Source organism: Euprymna scolopes, chromosome 43 (assembly GCF_053919585.1).
Source record: "Euprymna scolopes isolate OS-2025 chromosome 43, ASM5391958v1, whole genome shotgun sequence".
Classification (NCBI taxonomy): domain Eukaryota; kingdom Metazoa; phylum Mollusca; class Cephalopoda; order Sepiida; family Sepiolidae; genus Euprymna; species Euprymna scolopes.
Window position 1 is genome coordinate 29,134,051 of NC_136524.1, and position 21,305 is coordinate 29,155,355.

Consider the following 21,305-nt stretch of genomic DNA (forward strand, 5'->3'; position numbering starts at 1 on the left):
TTAATTCATCAAATATTTCTCTCAGAAAATTGATAGTATCACATGTATGTTGCATGTGGCTCTGTCCTGCTGAAATCACATGAATTGCCAAACTAAGCTGAACTCAAATTAACTGATAGTTATCAATTTCAAGTTTGTTTCCCCTAAAAAAAACCCACTATATAATGATCAGGTTTTATTATATTTGGTTGTACTGTAATTATGTTTATTAATATGGAAAGCTGTAAAGTATTGCTGACATTAAAATATTGACATCTGTCGTTGATACATGTTCAGATTGTTGACATTCGCCATTTCGCCTATTACGATAATATGCATTGCCAATATATTGGTGAGTATAAACAAGTTGATAATTCACAGTTGTTGGATTATTCACTAGAACGTCAAAAGCACAAGTGTTTTTTTTTTTTTGTTTTTTTTTATTATCAACCATAATAAATAGAAAATTGATCAATTAATCTGTATGGGTAATGTGTTTTCGATGTTTTTAGCAGAATTTTTTTTTTTTTTTTTTTTTTTTTAGACAAAATAAAATCAAGCTAAATGGCGAACAGATAAGGACATAAAGCTCTAGCGATTTGACCTTGTTATAAAACAATATTAGAAAAGGTTAAACCATGTACAAAAGTTTAAAAGGCATCGTCTGAAGAGGTCTCTATTTACTTGTAACTGGCTGACATATATATTATTATTTTTACATGGTCGTGACACTAGACATGCTGATGTTTCAGACAAATGGTTAATTAAAATCAGAAGTCCTCATCACACGACTTAAAAAAAACCTTTATTAAGTTGCCTGGCAAGGATTTCTGGTTTTAACCGACCATTTGTTAAAAAAAACATGAGCATGTCCAATGTTGCGATCATGTAATTTGTCTATATCAATAAATACATATCTTGCTGCTTTTTTTTTTTTTTTTTAACACTCTTAATAACCTCATAAAATTCATTAGTTATTACTCTTGAATACCTTTAACCGGGTGTGTGTGTGTGTGTGTATATATATATATATATATATATATATATATATATATATATATATATATAATGAAATATACATGAGGTGCACTTGAAAGCTAAATTACAATGTAATATTAAAGAAATAAAAAATTTTACTTGTTTTGAAATTTATAATTTAAATATATTTTGTAGTCAAGCTTCATCCTCAGTATTTTGTACATTTTTTTTTTTTTCTGTTATGAAGTTGGAAAAAAAAGCCAGTAAAGATCTGCGTATTTCGCATATTTAAATTATAAATTTCAAACAAGTAAAATATTTGTTTATTTTCGTAATATTGCGTTGTAATGTAGCTTTCAAGTGCACCTGATTTTAATTTTATCTCTCTCTCTCTCTCTCTCTCTAATATATATATATATATATATATATAGATAGATAAAAGCGAAAATGTATGTATGTGTGTTCGCTTTTTCTGTGTGTCTACAAAAGGCTTTTTTCAGAGAAGCGGTCAGTCGGTTCACAACTTAAAACTTTTTATATCACATATAAATCGTAATATCGCACAGTTAACAACAAAGTTCGCCTGTCTATTTAATTTGCTCGACTTCGGGAAGATAAATATTCAACATTTTTCGCTCGCCACATGTGGGTTAGTCTTTTTCCTATAACATCTTGGGAAAATAAAAAAAAGTGTTACCGCAGTCAAACTTGACCTCATTAATTCATTAAAATGTGCACCTGCCAAATCCAAGTAATTAAATAAATTCAAACGTGTTTCCGTTAGCATCTCGCGGTGGCCCAATGGTTAAAACCATCGCACTCTTTCTTTTTTCTTTTTTTTTTCTTTTTTTTTTTTCACACTTTAATTTACAACTTTGCCTCAACGGTTCGGGTTCGATCCTCATACTTGCCTACTAAAACATTTTTTATTTTATTTTAACCCCACCCCCCCACCCCGCAGTTTTCACTCACACCTCCAAACACCCGGGCAACGCCAGGTACTCCTCGCTAGTTCAAATTAAATCCACGCTTCTATAACAGAATTCGCACCCCTGAGACACACACACACACACACACACATATATATAACAGAACAATCTAAACTAATGAACAAATGAATTTTTAGCTTTCCCTCACTTATGCACAAATATTTCAGAACATTTCTATTATCTTCCTTTGATAAATTTTACTTAAGACTACACATTTAGAGTTTATTTAGATTTTTTTTTCCTCCAGTCATTTGCGATATTGTTGTACTCTGCAAAATCTTTTCAAGCCACACGGTTGAACAATAGAAAGCTTTCAAGGCAGTGCTGCACTGTATGGTCCTTCTCATCACATTCTCACATGGTTGGATCAGTTTTGTTGCTCTAGTTGGTCATAGCAACTAATTATGAAGAACTTACCATCTCTGAGATGAATATTTTGGGTTAAGTAACCTTTTTTCAGAGTATTTGGTCTAGAGTTGAAATTTGGCATCTAGTATATTTGGACCTATAGTACACTTTCAACTTTGATTTTTAGCCGATAAAAAAAGCTGCTAAAGTGTCAAAATTGAAAATTCGCAGATGGTTGGGTTAGTTTGGTAGTCATAAGTTTTGATCCCCCCCCCCATTCTTGTTTTCAGGCAGTTGAGTCAAGCTAGCCAAATAAGTTAATTGTTGATAACTAATGTTGTACGTTTCCCTGCTTTAATGGTATGTTCATATTGAGAGTTGATGACGATGATGTGGCACAATTTATTGGTCATCAAGTCTATTAGATTCTGGGTGGAGGTGTATCATTATTTCTAGCTCTCACATTTTTGTGATCAAGCACTTAATTAATTTCTTTTCAACATATCCCAATGCATTATCCATACTAGACTTTTTAACTTGTTAAAAACTGGCAAAAGTTATGTCCCATTGACTTGGAATAAATGCTTTGAGCAAACTGATGGTTGAATATGGTTAAATTTGTATTTATTTATTTTTTTTTTGTTGTTCTATTAAATACTAATCTCTAATCCCCTAGCTGCATTTAATGGATACCATAATACTTAGTTCATTGCACCTTATAACAAAGATCCATACAAAATTTGTGTGAAAAAGTCGGACAGATAAAGAGAAATATAATATAAATTTCTTTTCAGTCAATTTTTTTGGGGGAAAATGTACAGTACTGTGATAAGGTTATTGAATTTGTATATTTTTTATGCATTATTGTTTTTGTATACTGCTTTTAAGAATGTAGATAGTTTACATTTTGACTTACAAAGATATTTTCATATGTAAAATGTTTTATTTCTTTCTCTTTACAGGCAATCTGCAATCCTACCCTTTGTATTGGAGCTAAACGGCTTTGGACTTACGGTTAATCAAAAAAAAAGTTAGAGCTACTAAGTATTGTGGCTACATTATGTTTTTCTGTGCACAAAATTTGATACACATTTTACCACAAGGCCAGCTCATTATTCTCTTACAACATTTATTGACTTAACTGTACATCATGTAATATAATTCCGTACTCCGTAGAAATGGCCAGTTTTGTGGTCTGTTCAAGATACAGATTTATTTTGAACTATTTTTAATTAAATCATGAAGTTCCTTGTAATTTCTCGTTTTAGAATTCAAGGAAATGTAAATATAAAATCTTCACTCGTGTTAAACTTGAATACTAAACGTTGATATATTTGATGTGTTAATGTGATATGGCCTCCGATGGACAACTGCTTTCATCCAAAAGGAGTATCAATGGGAGCTCCTCATCCTCATCCACCTCCTCCTCCTATAATATGGCCCCCGACACATCACAAACCAGGCCAAAACAGACTATGGATTTCTATAAACAGCATATCCTTAGTGAGAAAACGCCTCCTTCCGCAGAAAATGAAGAGGAGGGCAATATCAGTGGACATTTGCATAGATCTGGAAGCGATCTTGACGGGAATGATTTGGAAAGAGATTACTTTCAAACGCGTGAAAATTTCCAACGGACCAGTTTAAGGTACCTGGGAGGAATGCATAGTTCATATAATGAAAAAATTTTGGCACGTTACCGGGCGAATGGTAAACCTGTCTCCATTAGCCCTGCCGCAACAGCGGTGTCGGCCAGTGCAACTCCTACTACCACTATGACAATGTCTACCAGCAGCAGCATCACCACTGCATCAACCCCTCTCCATCATGCTCCTCCTCTTGCTCAGAAGTCAATCACAAATCAACCTCCCCAAAAGATGCTGAATGAAAACAAACCTCAATCAATGAGGAGAGTTGGGCTTCATCGAAGTAATAGCAACCTAGAAATGGACAGTGTTGAATATTCCGATGACGATATTCCAGCATTGGCAGTTAGTTCTCGCAGAGAATACGGTAGCACATCATCTCTTGACTTGCTCCACAAAAGTCATGAAGGGTTTTTTGCTATGCTAAGAGACTTTCGATCTGGGAACTCTGATCAAAGAAGTCCGGCACCACCAAAAATACATGAAGTCTTGAGAGGAAAAGCAATCTGTGAGGAAAACAGTCCGAGTGGTCTAAAATCAGGAGGAATTCTTACTGATAAAGATGCTGATATTGGGCAAAGTCCAAAGTTTAAATCAAAGTTTAAGCATAAAGATCGCAAAATGCGTGCCAAGTCGATCACTGGTGAGGCAGGATCTGGTATTTTCCGAAAACTACGAGGATCAAAAATTGATGGGACTGAAATTAATTTAAAAAGTGAAGCAGGCTCGGAAAATTCAGATGGTCGGAATGAAGAGCGGATCCAACGGAAGGCATTTGTTCATTTTGACTGCCAGAGCATTAGTGTGAACTTGTGCGAACTTATTGAGAGAAAGAATTTCTCCACAGAAAGGAAGAACACTACGACTGGAGCATCTGCTGCCTCAGTAAGTCGAAATAGCTACGTGGACAATACTGACCAACTTAGCTACGTCGATGAGGGGGACAACAAAAGTAACAGTCTTGTGTTGAATTGTCCGTTTTTTCGAAATGAACTTGGAGGCGAAGAGAATCGTAACATCAGTTTGTGTAAATTCACGGCGCAAAAGCGCAACCGGCAAGCATCCGAAAAAGAAGTCGAAGAGAAAGAACGGATCCACCGTAATCCAATGTGTTGTGGCATTTCTGTTTTAGACACTTCATCCAGTCCAAGTGGACAAGTGCTGGCATCATTCGTCAAAGTTAAAAATCATGTCATTGAATATGTTGACCATGGCGCTCAATATTATAGATACTATTTCTATGGCTTAGGTGAGTACAATGTTTTATTTGATCTTGGAAATTTAATTCAATTGGATTCTTGTCCAGTATTCCCCCATCTTTAAAAAAAAAAAAAGAAAAAGTCTGTGTAATGTACATACCTATGACATTAAATAACTATCATGTTCTAAAATTTACTTAAATTAATCTAGTTTTATTTTTAAGCAAGAAAATGAAATTTTATGAGTAACCTAAGAGCAGCTGTCTTGTTCGCCATTTTGAAAGCAGTCTAAAAAGAAACAAAGGCAGATAACTCAACAATCATTCAAGCTTGCAAGATTTATGTTGTAATGCTAATGAATTGCCATTATTTGCTTAAGTGATTTTCTTAAAGACAACAAAAAAGGTAAATAAATTAGTCTGTAAATGATGCATTTTGATGCTTCTCCATAATTACCAAGAAAAAAAAAACAAAAATAAGAAATTATTCTTGGCCCTTATGTTAAAAAAAATAAAGAAAAATCTATGATATATATACTCATGATGAAATGACAATTTTTAAAGTAATTTTATTAAATACTAGCGGGGGTACCCGGCGTTGCCCGAGTGTTTGTTTCCGGGACGGGGGGAGGGGTGGAGTTTTAAAAAATGTTATGGTAGGTAAGTAGGAAGGATCAAACCCGGAGTCATGAGTAAAAGTAGGAAAATAAAGTGTGAAAAAAAAAAAAAAAAAAAGAAACATCTGCAACGTTAACAGTTCGGCCACCAAGAAAAGTCCATTCCAGTTGTTTAGGAAAAAAAAAAAAAAAAAAAAAAAACGACTACGGTAGGTCAGCACGAACGTGAAAATATAATGTGAATTGTCCAGCACGCTAACCACTACGCCACAGAGCACTGCAACTTAGTTTAGTGATTTTAAATAACTTCACATGAAAGAATTACGAAGCCAAACCGGTGTTCTCTTCTCAACTGTTCCTTGTGAACGATCCCCAAACGGTGTTAAGTGGTGGCAGGGGGAGGAGGAATTTATTAGAGAGAAAATATTTTACCACTTCCATTGATCTTAACCGATTTTGGCCGTGACTTCTCAGCAGAAAAAGTATAGAAATCTAAGATTATCGAGGAATTTGAGAAATAATAAGCCTATAACACACCTCAGATATTGTTCTGCCGTTTGTGCATATTATATTTGCATGAAATATCTTGATTTTTAATCCTATTAATGTCAAAATCAGACGGGGGGAAAAAATGAGTTCATTTTATTTATATAGAGATTACAACATAACTAAATAATTCATACTAGATTTATCTCCCTTTATAATTTATTTTATTTTAGATATTTTTCCAAAATGCCGGGTAAGATAGTTACTCCTCCAATACTCGTAAAATTTTATTTTCTTATTTAAAACTACATTTACATGAATTTTTGGAATGTGAAAGATTTTTTTTTTTTTTTTTTGATATGGGGGAATTCTTTACAAAAACCATGGATTGTTCTGCTAATCTCTTTAAATAATGAATGGATATTAAAATATACATATGAGATAACTCTAAAAAATAAATACTGAAGCCGTTTGCAAAGTCATATAAAAGAAAATTGCAGTTGCACTGCTGTACTTGTAAAAAAGACAAAGTACTTACATAGAATGTGCTCCGATGAACTTATGCACATGTACCTCCCTACATAAGGAACCCAACCCATCCGATTAGTAGCAAAATCCCACCCCTTCACCGTATAGGTCCGTAGATGCAGAGTTTTTTTTTTTATTGTGAAACTAAGAGTTAAAAAGAATTAATGTTTGCCAAACTCCTTCTTGCCAACTCTTGATTTCAACATCATCGACCAGTCTCTCTCTCTATCTGTCTCTCTGTCTCTGTCTGTCTGTCTGTCTGTCTCTCTCTCTCTCTCTCTCTCTCTCTCTCTCTCTTTCTCAGCTGTCCATAAAAAGAAGACTGCCCTATGCTTTTCCCTTCATTCTTTTTCACAGCGATCATTGTCCTCATATGCAAATTAATACCATATGTATATTAATAAACCGTCTATAGACGAAAGTTTTTTTCTTTCCTTTCTTGATTCCGTCACCGGACAGGATAGACAGAGGCGCTGTCGTTTGTGTAAGTCATGTTTTTCATTACTTCTGCCACATTCTGATCACTTTTTTTCGCCGGGATCTTTGTCTTGGGAATTTCCTCCCCACTCTGTTTCTCAAACCCTGCGAACATGCATAAATTTAAATGTAATATGAACAAGCATCTTGCTCACTCATCCAGGCTGTTATTAGCTCCCTCCCCTTTCCTTTCGCCAACCCTCAAATCTGACTCCTATCACAGTAGTCCCTTATGCCTCAACAATGGCAATATATTTTCTTTGGGCGAATAAAAGTTCTAAAGGAATTAACTTGTCAAACAGGAAATAAAAGTTCAAAAATAAAAAATATCAAATTATAAAATAATGTTGATAACTCCATTAAGCATTTCGGTATTTTTGGGTTTCCCAACAAAGGAGGGATTGAACCTAGTGATTCACTCGTTTGTTTGCACTTTTCTCAATAAGCACGCCTTTAATTTAAAAAAAAAAAAAAAATTTTTTTTACACAAACATTGGTTATGGTGAAAGTAAATTTTTGCCAGAACGGCTTTTCCGGGATAACTCTGGTTGCCCCTCTATTGGGCATTATAAGGGTAAAATTTGCCCCAAATCGTTTGTCTGTCTGTTTGTTTGCAATTTTCTCAATGAGCATGCCTTGGATTTTGTCGAAATTTTGCACAAACATTAGTCATGGTGAAACTAACTTTTTCACTCTTGAAGGGGACACCACATGATAGGCTTGTTTAAAATGTTCTTAAGCAAGTAGTGTTTGACTGTAGTTGACAGCTACCCAAAGGTTCGCTTTTCATTAGTTACTATACAAAGATGTAGGGGAGGACACCACTTCATTCCCAGGATTACTTTGCTTATCCTGAATCCGCATCTTATAATGCTGAGTGTTTAACAGGTATTATTTTAAAAATTTTGGTACGTTTTCATTATTGTAACAAAATCTGACAGTTTATGTGCAGACGTGTAAGACAATATAGATGTATGGGAGCTCACATTTTGAAAGTATATTTGGATAACAAAGCTATTGATGTTCAGAAGTTTTGTTACTTTAGTGATATCCTTGGAGCACAGGGTGTAGCAGGTGTTAGTACGATTGCAAGAGTTAGGAGTGAACGGAGTAAGTTTTAGGAGCTTCAGCCGTTACTAAGACAGCTGTGCAGTTGAAGATTGCCCAATCCTGACTATATCATGAACTCTTGTCCAGGTGTCCTTATAGGAAGTATTGTTTCTCAAAACTGATATGGAGTTACTTTAATTACAAGTATGTATGAGTTTATAGATGTCCGAATAAATTGCTACATTCCGGTTCTACTGAGGATACCGAAAGATGAGACCTGTTAACTGAAAAATCACGTCATGCATAGTCTAACAGAGCGCGTATGAAAATATCAGCAGCAGTTGAAGGATGGATGGCAAGCGATTGTATTAGCAGCAGGAGCAGCGTTTGAATGCATATGCAAATTGGCAAGTATGCTCAGGTTTGCGTCTGAGGAAAAGTGTGTGTTTGGGGGGGGGGCACTGGTTGGAGAGGAGAAACAGTCGGTGCCGAAGGAGATGAATGTGTAACGTGAAGGTGAGATTGGGTTGACTGTGACCAACGTGCGGTCGGAAGAAAGAAAGGCGTGTCAGATAAAATGGACGTCTGGCAATGAGAGACTTTTAAGTGATGTTGAGATCGGAGAGTAACGCTAATAAATTCTTTTTTGTTAAAAAAAAAAAAAAAAAATGCTGACCTGGATTTATTTAGTTCATTTTAATTGGAATTCATGAGATGACTATTATTTATATTAATTTATTTATTGCGGACTATTATTCTCATCTTTATTAATTGTTGTTTCACGACGTTTCCTCTGGCCTTCGTCAGGTGGTAACTGCGATGGATAGGAACTTCGAATCTCCTAACTGCATTCTCAGCAATCACTTCAGAGCCCGTGGCACGATTGATAGACGTCGAATCTCTACAGTTTCAGATGAGCATTGTCTGGAGATAGCGGTTTCAATCCTACCCAAAGCTGGCTAGAGGCTTACTTGGACAAAACATGGTGAGACGACAACAACTATGGATGGCAGTGATTGCTGAGAATGCAGTTAGGAGATTCAAAGTTCCTATCCGTCGCGGTTACCACCTGATGAAGGCCAGAGGAATAGTTGGCCGAAACGTTGTGAAACAACAAATAAAGATGAGAATAATAGTCCGTAATAAATAAAATTAATACTGGATTTATTTTATTTATTTTTTTTTCCATTTTTGATGGTGCTGGACGGTGTGGAAGTCCGAGATAAGCTTGAATTGTAGCGAACATAGTCTGAGCATAACGGCCACATTATAATAGTAGGCAAAGCAAGCAAGATCTGTTGAGTAGCCAAATCGTCGATAATAAATGTGAGCTTTTTTCAAAAAAAGGATGAAAAACTTCTTTTTTTTTTTTTTTTTTTCTTTTTAAAATGTATTGGAAAAGAGAAAGATAATAAACACGATTCATACTTAAAATTCCCTTTATTCAATATCAATTATTGGTAGGTTATGAGTTGATAACCAGTTGATGTACGAGAAGTGTAAAGACTGATGAAAACGCATATGTAGAGAAAGTATATTTGGATGATCATTGAGGTTGTTCAGAAGTTTTGTTTCCTTCGTGATACCATTGGGGTACTAGAAGTAGGTGCTAGTGTGATTGCAAGAGTTAGGTGTGGATAGAGCAAGTTTCAGGGAAATTCTGTCATTACTAACCAGCAAAGCGTTACCACTTTCATGAAGGAAAGAGTGCATCAGACAATTGTACACAGTGTGATGTTTGAAAATGAAACCTGACCAGTGAGGGTTGAGGATATGCGTTGAATGGAATGAAATAATGAATATGCTACACTAGATGCGAGTCAAGTCTTAAAGACAAGCTTACTTCTGATCTCTGAAGAAGATTTGTATAAGGAGATGTGTGCAGAGCAGGAGACTTTGTTGGTATGGCCATGATAAAAAGAATGCATGAGAGTTCTTGAGTTAGTAGATGTAGAACAGTTGAGGTAGCAGGTCCAAGTTATTAGGGAAGGCCAAGATAAGTGATAAAAATGGATTTGAGAGAAAGGATAAAGACCTGCCCAGAGATAGGTTAGTTTGAAAATCAATTTCTTAAGGCCATCTAAAACATGTTAGCATGTAAAATGATGTTAACATCTAATATGATGATCTTTGTCCTTCATTACATTTCAATCACCTCCTTGTGACACTATAACAAAGAGTAATTCTCCGAAATTTACACAACAATAAAGGGCATGTTTTTGTCTTCTTCATCATCAACATTAACCCTACATCTGATGTGGTGGTTGAGAATGCTGGGGTCTGGGTCAAGGCTGTAAATTCAACTTCGCCTCTTAATTCGGTGTGAGTCAAGACCTTAAATTTTGTTTGTTGCATGACCTGTACATGAGGCAAAAGTCAAAATTAGTACAAAATTGAACTCTTGTTCAACAGTAGGACTTTGTCTTATTCAGACTAATGTTCTCATCTTCAGTGTTATTTTCACAACGTTTCGGTTGATATAACTTAATCTGTTTCGGATGTATATCGTCAAACCTGGAGGGGGATGTCTCTCTGTCAGACTTGGAGAGATTCCAGAGTTCGACGAAATGCATCTGAATGACACCAAAGGTTATACATCAAAGGAAAGAAGTGATAAAGATGAACTTAAGAGGGTTAAAGACCTGGCCAGAGATCGGTTAGTTTGGAAATAAATTTTTAAAAGCTAATGTCTACTATTGTATAAAAGGAGCTTTGTCTCTGTGAGTAAGTTAGTTTTATATGGACTCCTAAACTGCTGGGCCAATTTTTATGAAATTTCACACAGATGTGTTGAATGTGCCTGGCAGTGTTCTTAAATGGCGTTCGTTTCAGAAACTCTGATAAGTATTGATAATCGAAATAATCTGATTTTTAAAAAAAAAAAAAAAAGAAAAAAAAAAAGGAACCAATGATTTTTGACTAAAGTTAATGCCTTATACAGCCTAACATCAGGAGTGCATTTGCAAAGTTATATCACAAGCAGAAACACCCGGCATATAAAATCAACAGTAGGTTCTTTGATATAACAGAGTGTGCATTCCAAATGAATGTTTTTGTTTGGAGCACCATTTAACCATGATACTTGACTTTTGCATTTTAAACTTTAATTCAATCTATTATATAAAAATAATTTTATAAAATCAACAGTAAGTTTTCAACAGTGTAATATAAACTAAAATGTATTGTGGACTGTAACTGCAGAATATTGAAAAATGGATGATTTTTCTCTGTTCTTTTTTTTTTATTATTTTTTTTTTTTTTATTGATGACAATAAAAATATGGGAGTCATCATCATTTTTATTCCCAAGCAACATTGGGTCTCCCTGCTAGTATCGGTATAAATTTTTTTTTTCTCTCTCTCTTTTAGTACTTAATCTTTACACTTTGGAAGCAAAAACATGATTTAAATGATTGATGACTTTTTTTCTTTTTCTTTTTAGAACATCAAAATTATTTTGGCATTGACGAAAATCTTGGTCCCATTGCTGTTAGCATTAAAAGAGAGAAAACTGATCACAGAGATAACGTCAGTAGCAAAGCTGAATTTAGCCCAAATCAGTACCGTATCATTTTCAGAACCAGTGAGGTAAGCATCAAAAACTTTTTTGTTATTCTTGCCTATTTGCAGAGGACGTCAAATTAGTACCTCGTAGAAGCAAAATCGACAATTTCAAGTCTAGCTTTCAAGTTTTAAAAAAAAAATGTTGAAATATTTCGTAACGCTTACATCTCAATGTCCTATATAGAACATTTAACCTCATTTCTTACCTGCAAGTAACTATCAATCACAAGCAGTCTGAAGAATAGGTGTCAATTAATATTTTACAAAATAAAAGAATTATTGGAGATTTTTGTTCTTTTCTATTTCAAGATCTTGTGGTATTATTGCCATTTATTTATTTTTTTCCTAGAATTTAATTTTTAGTCTCAAATGTTAACCGGAAAGGAATAATAGGTTCTTTTCCAGAATTCTTCCTATTTTAGAAGTCTGTAGGATGTACATACCTGTGATGGAACGAAAATGTTGTATTCCAAAGTCACCTTTTTTTTTTTTTTTTTTTTTTTTTTTTGGTACACACAGGCATCACCATATTATCAAGGCCAAGAGGCCACTCGAGGATAAGGGTTAAAGAGTGTGCAGTAGAAATTGGACACTATAGTAGTAATCAATTCGGTAAATTTGTTAACTTATATGGAACGGCTCATCAAGAACTTGTTTACATTAGACTTGAAGACAACCATATTGTAGTCAGCCGGAAAGCAGGAAAACGGAAGACAGTTCCACAGGCGTGCAGTTCTAAGAAAGAAGCTTTGTTCATGGAATCTACGTTTAGGTTTAGGCACAGATAAAGAGTGGGGGGGGATTATTTATAATCAAATAATTTTTTTTGTTTTTTAAACTAAGAAAATCAAATTTTATAAGGAAGCGTCTTGCTCCGTCATCTTTAAGAAATAAAGGGGGATAACTCAATTCAAACTCGAGATCAAAACCAGCCTTGTAATGGCTATGATTTACCATTAATTGCTTAAAATAGTTTTAAAAATAAAATTACTTGATTAACTTATGATTTGGGGAATATAATCCTTTTCTTCTGTCATGAGTATAAAATCCTACAGGTTTTTCTGTATTTTTTGTTTTAATAATGGGAGAATTTTGGACAATCACAAGTCAATGTTTTTTTTTTTTATTACTATCATTATGTTCCAATTCTGGATTTCTCAAAATTGGTTCATTAGTTATTCATTATGATTGACACTCTGGCAGTGGGTTTGTTGCTGTTGGACTGGAGTATGGTTCAGTTCAGCTCTGAGAGATACTTCTTCCCGGGCCTTTTTTTTATATAAAGAATTAGTTTATTGCTAATAATCAGAAGCATGCATACTGGGAAATGTTGACAGGATTACTTAGGCATTTTTTCTTTTGAGGTCAGAGTACACTTCTGGTATTCTGGCTTCTCAAATCTCTGCTTGAACTTGTCTGACCCAATGGCAAGAAAATAACCATGCAAGAAATTATTTGATTATAAATGCAGAAAACTAACTGAACCAAGTTAGTTAAAAATAATTGGTTCATATCTAGAATTCAATTTAATTATAAAAACAAAAATGCAGAAAATTTTTCATGGACTACATGCATATCATATAACTAAAGTGTTGTATTCCCAAAATCACAAGTTGATCAAGTAGTTTATTATTACTATTATATGAAATCATTTTTTTTTTTTATGTCTATATTAATACTATTACAAGAATGATTTAAAAAAAATATTGGTAGTTCAAATTGAGTTATCTCTCTTTATTAAATACTGGGTGCCTGGTGTTGCCCAGTTGTTTGGAGATGTGTGTTGAGCAAGAAATAAAAAATAAAAAAAGTGGTAGCAGGCAGGCAGGCAGGCTCGAACCCATACCGTGAAGAAGGGGAAAGAACATAAAAGAAAAATGTGACTTGTTTGCCGTTGCGTCCATTGCCAAACCGGAAATGGCAAAGGTTTAAATTAAGGCTAGTCAATTGAAAAGAGTGGATGAACTTTGAAAATATCGGCGAAAAAAGTGACCCTCCTTGTAGGAAGTGCCCAGGTGAAGGAGTTAATGTTTTTAGCCAATTTTTTTTATATTTGTCATCCGAAGGGTTGAGCTTCAAAACAATACCGATCTCGTGAATCTGTCGCCTCTGCTGAAAGTTTTAGGCAGACATACAAACATACATTTAATCTGACAGGTGAGATTTATATTATAGACTAACAGGGGGGTACCCAGCGTTGCCCGGGTGTTTATAGGTGTGTGTATGGGGGGGGGGATAAGTAATAACCCTGAAACGATGTTAAAAAAATCGGAAAAACAAAAAAAAAAAAAAAAACAGCAAAAAAAAACAAAAAAACAAAAAAACTGCTGTGTGTATACGGGGGGGGGGGGGGGGGGGAACCCGCGTGTCTAAAGATGTAAAAGAAAGAAAAATAGTTTTGGTCGTGAGGCTGGATTGAACCCGGGAGCCTTGACGCGGAGGTGAAACAAACTCCAACCACTTAACCGTGTAGGCCAAGAGTAAGAGGAATTGATTATAGTGTTAAAATAAGGCTTATAAAGCGAGTGAGAGAGGTTTGATTGACAGATAGCCACTAAATGAGGTCATCGTGGGAGCATTACGAGATGACGTAGCAGTATTTTATTTTTTTGTTTTACTTCACATTAGCGTTTATTAAATTACGTATTTCGTTTCCTGTCTAGACATCTCTCTCTCTCTCTCTCTCTCACTTCGTCTTCCTTACTCTAAAGACTGTTACTAAAAAAGAAAATGGCGTCTGGCTGTTTTTTTTTTTTAAAAACTTTGATCGTTAATATTTTTTGTAAGCGTAGTTTTTTTTTTTTTTTACTTCACATTTTTGGCTTGTTATTTTTCGTTTAACTATCGTATCTAAGTATTTTTAATGTGCTAATAACTTTGGTAACGTTGTCATAGCGTAGAAATTCATAGTTTAGCTTGTGTGAGGGTTAAAGTTTTTTTTACCGATAACATTTTTAAATTTCAAATTCAGACTGCCATTAGAGCTTGCTGACGTCAAGATCACATGACATGACTCAGCGGGTTTTAAATACAAGTTGACCCAAAATAAACGGCCTCCGTGTATACTTTATGTAGAAGAGTTGGCACCCGTATTTTTTGGGGCAGTTATAAATCGATTTAAAAATATGTAATGTTTAACATTAAAATGTCACTTTTTTGCCCCCCCCCCCCTGCAGAAAATCGATCAGTTGACACACTTCTGATGGTCCTTTTGGGCTAATTTTTCGATATTTGTCATCCGGAGGGTGGGGCTTTAATATGATACCAAGTTTGTGAATTTTTGTTCCGTCGGTCAAAAGTTTTAGCAGATACACAAACATACATACATACATACATTTTCGCTTTTATATATATAGATGGTTAATCAAAACCTATCTCGCTTTGTCATAAAATTTGCTTTTCCTAGTTTTAAAAAAAAAAAAAAATCTACTTTATCCATTGATATGGTTTTTGGAATATGATACTTTTGTTCTGTGATGGTTACATATGTCGTAAGGATTTTTCTGTATTTTTGTTTATCTCCTATCAATTTCCTTTATTGGTACTTGCTCAAAATCCACAATGTTCAGATTAACAATTACTTGCATTAAAGGTATGGATCTTGTGTAGAATTCCCACTTATTAAAAATGCAAAAAATACAAAAATATCAGTATGATGTATGTACCTGTGATAGAAGTCAAATATATTCCAAAAATTAGGTAAATTGATCAAGTAGTTTTATTTTTAAATAAAAAAATCAAATAACCAAAGTGCAGCTGTCTCGGCTGCCATTTTGAAAACAATCTAAACAAAAAACAAAACCAGGGGGAGATAACTCAATAATTTATACTTATATTTATGTCGTAATGCCTATAAATTCCCATTAATCGCTTAAAAATGATTTTCTTCATAAAAGTAAAATTACTTGATCAATTTACATGATTTTTGGAATATGTTTTCATTTCATTGCACATATGCATATTATATAGATTTCTTTTACTTCTTTTACTATATAGGAGGAATTTTGGACACACAGTTTTTTTTATTTATTTTCAAGAATATGGAAAACAAATTTAGTGCTTTTCATTTTTAATATGTGTGAATTCTAGCAAATTTGATTTTCTTAGTTAAAAATAAAACTACTTAATGAATTTACATGATTTTTTTTTTTAATATATTTTAGTTTTATCATGGGTATGTACACCATAGAGATTTTTCTTTATTTTTATTTCTGAATTCTGGACAAAAACCAAGAATACTCGTTACATTACACCGTCTCTTTACTGTGTAAGAAGGATTGAAAGATTCTTTAAATTGGCAAAAATCATGTAGTGCAGTAGTTAAAGTATACATAACTGATTGGTAGACTAAGGTTCAATCCTCAGATTTTTTTTTTTTTTTTTTTAATTGTACTTGATTTTTTTTTTTTTTTTTTACTAAAACACTTGGTATTATAAGGTCAGGATCAAGAGTAAGTGGAGCAAAGGAAAAAAGTAGTGCTCTCCCTTACATTTTGGTATAACAGCTAACAAAAAGAGCTTTTGGATCATCCTCAAATAGGACTCTTTGCAAAAATTTCTTTAAAAAAAAAAAAAAAAAAGAAGTAATCTAACTAGTTTTCCCTTCAAAATCCAACAAAAGTTATTGTACCTATTTACTATGCCTCCCCACGGGACAGAGTTAGACACCAGGGTCGTTTTTTAACGTGGAGAGAAGGTACAAAAATAAAAATTGTCTCAGTCATGAAGGACTCTTCCTCCACCGAAAGAGAACAAGAAACGGAAGTGCAGCATTTGAAGAACAGATACTACACTTTGATCTTGACCAAAAGCTGTCATTACTAATTAGCAGAGTATACCAATGTGAACCAAGAGAAGTGCCTATCTGATGTGCATATGCACTGTGTTAATGTATGGAAGTAAAAACATGGTCGCTTGAGGACATGTGTTGCATGGAGAGAGATGACATGACATAATGAATGTGTAAATTTGAGTATCAAAGACAGGTTTAGTTCTGATGAGCTCACAGGAAGATGAAATCTAGACAGTATAAGATGTTTACAGTCAGGAGACTTTGTTGGTTTGGTCACAATGAAAGAATAGATGAAAGTACTTAGGTTAGTGGATGTAGAAAAGTTGAGGTAGCAAGTTCAACTCACAGGGAATGCCAAGTAAAACAATAGGAATAAATAAAGAACTGGCAGAGATAGGATACTTTGAAAGTCAATTTTTAAAAGCCATCCAACACATGCCAGCATGATTATGATGATTGTGAAGAAAGTATACCGCAACATCTTGGTTGTTGGACTCTGACATTATATACTGAAAACAATCTTTCTCTCTCATATATATATATATATATATATATATATATATATATCTTTTGTCACAGATATGTTAACACAATATAATTCCTATAGATAGTAGTAGTAAGAATAAATGGACTTGTGACGAAGGGGATTTTCCTGAAATATTACAATACGGATCCTAACCATACTAAAACAAGTAAGAACACAATACATATAAACTATTTAAAAAAAACTTCTATATCTATGAAAGTGTGTGTGTGTAAGGACACTTCTCAACCTATATACTCAAGATTTTTGATCTGCAGGCTTGAAATTTGCTATATAGTATATTCAGACATGTGGAAAACCTTTTTAACTTTTTTTCATCCGGAAAAAAAAAAAAAATGGCCTGTTAAGGGGTTAAAATTTTAAAAAATTATGTGGGGAGTCGTCGGATTTTTTCTGTTTGTTAACTATTCCATGAATGCATGTGTGAATGGTTCACATGACAGATTTATGTTAAAAATAAGTAGATTTTTAAAACGCTATTAAACAATCGTGTCGAACCAACCTAATGGTTAACGTACTTAACTGATTGTCTTCAAGCTTTGATTTTGGTCTCTGCCCGGGTATATATCTATATATATATATATATATATACTATTTTTTATTTTTTTTTTTACAAGAACTGAACTTTTTAGAAAAAACCTAATACTCATATGCACATGTCCAGTTTCTGTATGTATTAAAATATAATATACGTATTTTACAACCTGGTAACACCGGGCAACCTGGTAGTATTATGTGTGCGTGTTGTATTAATAGAGGTGACGCTGCATTCACGTTCCATTACATCTCTGCATTCTTTTGCTTTTTATAAATTTCCTTTCTATTTACTACCGACAGTTTTTTGGAATGTTTAACATGCAGATTGATAATGTGAATTATTCCGACTACCATACAAACTTGTGCAACAGATAAGAGTGTTGATTAATGATCAGTTCAATGCGACAGTCTTCTTCTAGAGGTTGAAGGTTCAATTCTTACTATAGGCTATAATAACTAAGAATACTATAATAATTAACATTTCTGTCTGATCATTGCTGACAGAACAAGAACAATGGATTAAAAGGTTCAGTTCAAAATGCTGTACAGGTGCCGGGATTAAGGGATGGAATTTTGCTGCTTGTCAGTTTAATCCGGAGTATGCACACCAAAGGGGACACAAAAGCACATTCCACTAAAGTACTTGTAAAAATGAGGTGATGGGACAGAGCTTGGAGCTTGGCTGATAGTGCGGGACCTATTAGATTGGAGACTCTTTCTGGACTCCAAGAGTGAAAGACTAGTAGATGCTCCAGCCCAAATGTGGCAACAATACTCCATGCATGTGCGAATTGTGGCTTTGTAAAAAATATAGGATATGTTCTCTGGTATGAGTAATTTTCTAGCATGATAAAGATAGTCCACCTTCTTTGCAGCAGTTTTGGCAATGTCCTCAATGTATTTGCTACAATTCATGTTGTCTGTGAATGTTAAGTCGAGGGGTTTGAATGATGAACGTTTGATTTCCTTGAAATACATGAGCATCCAAATGTTCATTTAGGATTCTCCTTAACTCTCAGAGCTTGGATTAGTAAGACCATATCTTATAGTTTATCTATTTTATAATCTTTTGTTGGAATGTGGGACAAGAATTCATCTGGTCTAGTGGAGCATCCAGCTTAGTGCTGTTACTTGAGGTAAGGTGCATCATCTATCTATATGTATATATATATTTAAGGCAAATGCGGCGTGCACATTTTTGTATGTCCAAGAAAGGCTTTTTTTCACCAGGGGTTCTCAGGGGGCAGGGGGTTCTTAGAACTCTTTATATGCCGCCTAGATAATAATATCTACGACTTGCAAACGCCCGTTGTCTAGATTATTTTGATCGACTTTTATAAAATCCACGCTATTCTGTTGTGTCATGTGTTTGTTGGACTTTTTAGTATAAATAAAGTGAAACTGGGCCCCCCTACACACACACCTCTAAACACCCGGGAAACTCCGGGCATCCCCGCTAGTCTATAATATAAATCTTACCTGTCTGTTTATATGTATGTTTGTATTCGGCTAAGATGTCAGATTTTCTTTCACTTTTCTTTGTGGCATGGGTTTGAGCCTGCCTGCCTACTACCATTTTTTTTTTTTTTTTTTCTCAACACACGCCTCCAAACACCCGGGCACCCAGGCTAGTTCTTCATATGGGCCATAGCATAACTATACCAAGGGAATCTTAGTTATGCTTTGAATACTATTTTTAATATTTGGCCAGGATTTATTTGTAGGGTAAAGTAGTCTCATGCCAGGTTGTCCTAACAAATTCCTGTATACCTTAGACATTTGATATTGTCTAGTAGGCATTCAAATTCTCCTAGCTTTTTGTTTTTCTTCAATTTTCTGAATTTCTTCTAGCTAGGGATGGGGTATCCTTTCGGATGCCAGACATTCACCTGCTCTCTCATACATTCCAACAGATAAATCTCTTTAAGATTCTAAGCATCTCTTTAAATGTAATTGTTTGAATCTCTCTTGCACTTGGTTCACCGGGTATATTTGACAGGTAGTTTTTGACCTTTTTCAGGAGTCTGGTTGCTTCTATGATTATTGGAATGATGGAGACCTTCCTAAGCTTCCAGTTTCTTTTCATGTCTTATATATATTCATGCCTTGGTATTTAATTATATTTTCCCTCTTAGCTTTATTGCAGCATCATTGGGGACACTAACTTTTAAGGTTGTTTTTTTCTCCTTTTTGTCCCATGCACATTCATATACTGATGCATATATATTTATATATTTTATCTATATTTTTAAATACTATAAATGTGTCATCTCTTCTGTACACCCACAAAAAGCATTGGCAGAGTTTAGATCAAAGGCTGCAAATATTGTTTGGCAACTGTCTAAATTAGCTTTTCAGTAAAAATGACTGGTTCTTTGAAGAGTCATAAATAATAATTCAAACATTTTTCAACCTGGACTCCTGTGAATCAGAAATTAGGCATGATAAAAGAGAAACCAGTAATTGATTTAGATATAAGCCACTCCTACAAAAAGAAAAGCCAATAATCGATTTGGATGTAAGCCACGCCCACAAAAAAAAGTCAGCAATTGATTTGGATGTAAGCCACGCCCACAAAAAAAAGGTTAGCAATTCATTCAAGAGAAAGGATTGTCTATTTATAAATGTTTGCAGGTAGAATGGGGTTTTACTAAAAATGTACGACCAAAATTATGCCCAATCAATGTATGACTGACTGCTCCTGCTGTTTGCCATATAGAAACAATGTGTAAAGGTGCTTGAATCAGCAGGAGCCAAATTAGATATTTAGTTATGCCAAATTTTGGTTGTACATAACGAGCTTTACTAAAAATGTTCAACTAATGTACAATTTTTTGTTCCTGCTGCTGATTTGCTATTAAAGCAACTTCGACATGAACGAACTACTGGTTTTATCAACACAAAATATTTAAAAAACTGTGGTATTAAAATAAACGATAAGATGAATTTACTCGCAAGTATTTTTTGTTGCAGATTTATTTTTAAATTCATATAAAAAGTATTTACACAAATTATTTTTAAAAAAATATTTTCTCTGAAGGCAGAAAGTAAATAGATACATAACACAGTGGGCTTAATTGGGGGGGGGGGGTCGAGCAGACATTTACCTATGTATACATAGAATGTAAGCAGTTAGGTTTATTTAGTTTATATCTTTCAGTTCATCAAATAGGGTGGTATACCATGGTAGAATATTGGAAAGCCGATATTCAACATAAAAATAGTTCTTTTTAAGAGTCCAAGGACCAAAACATAAACTTGCTGGCAGTCAGAATTTAGGCATTTACGGACAAACTTTAAATGCCTGTATCTTTAAAACTATTGAAGCTAAGAAGACAAATGAGACCTCTTTTTGATACTGCATGAAACAAGCTTTTCAAATATTCAGTTACAATGAGAAAATACACTACTAGAAGGTTACACCATGAAAAAACTAATTCAGTGTATCAGATAACTCGATATGCATCATCATCAGTCAAGAAGCGCAACAAAGACTCATATTCACTGTTGCAACCATGAATTGCAGTTTTTAACTGCAACATGAGCACTTGGAGTGATATCAATCCATGGAAT

At 34.2% G+C, this 21,305-nt stretch overlaps 1 protein-coding gene across 3 annotated transcripts in view; it reads left to right on the top strand.

The window, feature by feature from the left end:
* LOC145268260 (signal-induced proliferation-associated 1-like protein 2) overlaps positions 1-21,305 on the top strand; it is a 201,636-nt gene that overhangs the window by 75,718 nt on the left and 104,613 nt on the right. For all 3 annotated transcript variants that reach the window (XM_080123607.1, XM_080123609.1, XM_080123608.1), the window contains 2 exons: positions 3,257-5,189; positions 11,738-11,883. In XM_080123607.1, the coding sequence (XP_079979733.1) occupies positions 3,647-5,189; positions 11,738-11,883 (1,689 nt within the window). In that variant the 5' untranslated portion in view covers positions 3,257-3,646. The remainder of the gene's footprint in view (positions 1-3,256; positions 5,190-11,737; positions 11,884-21,305) is intronic.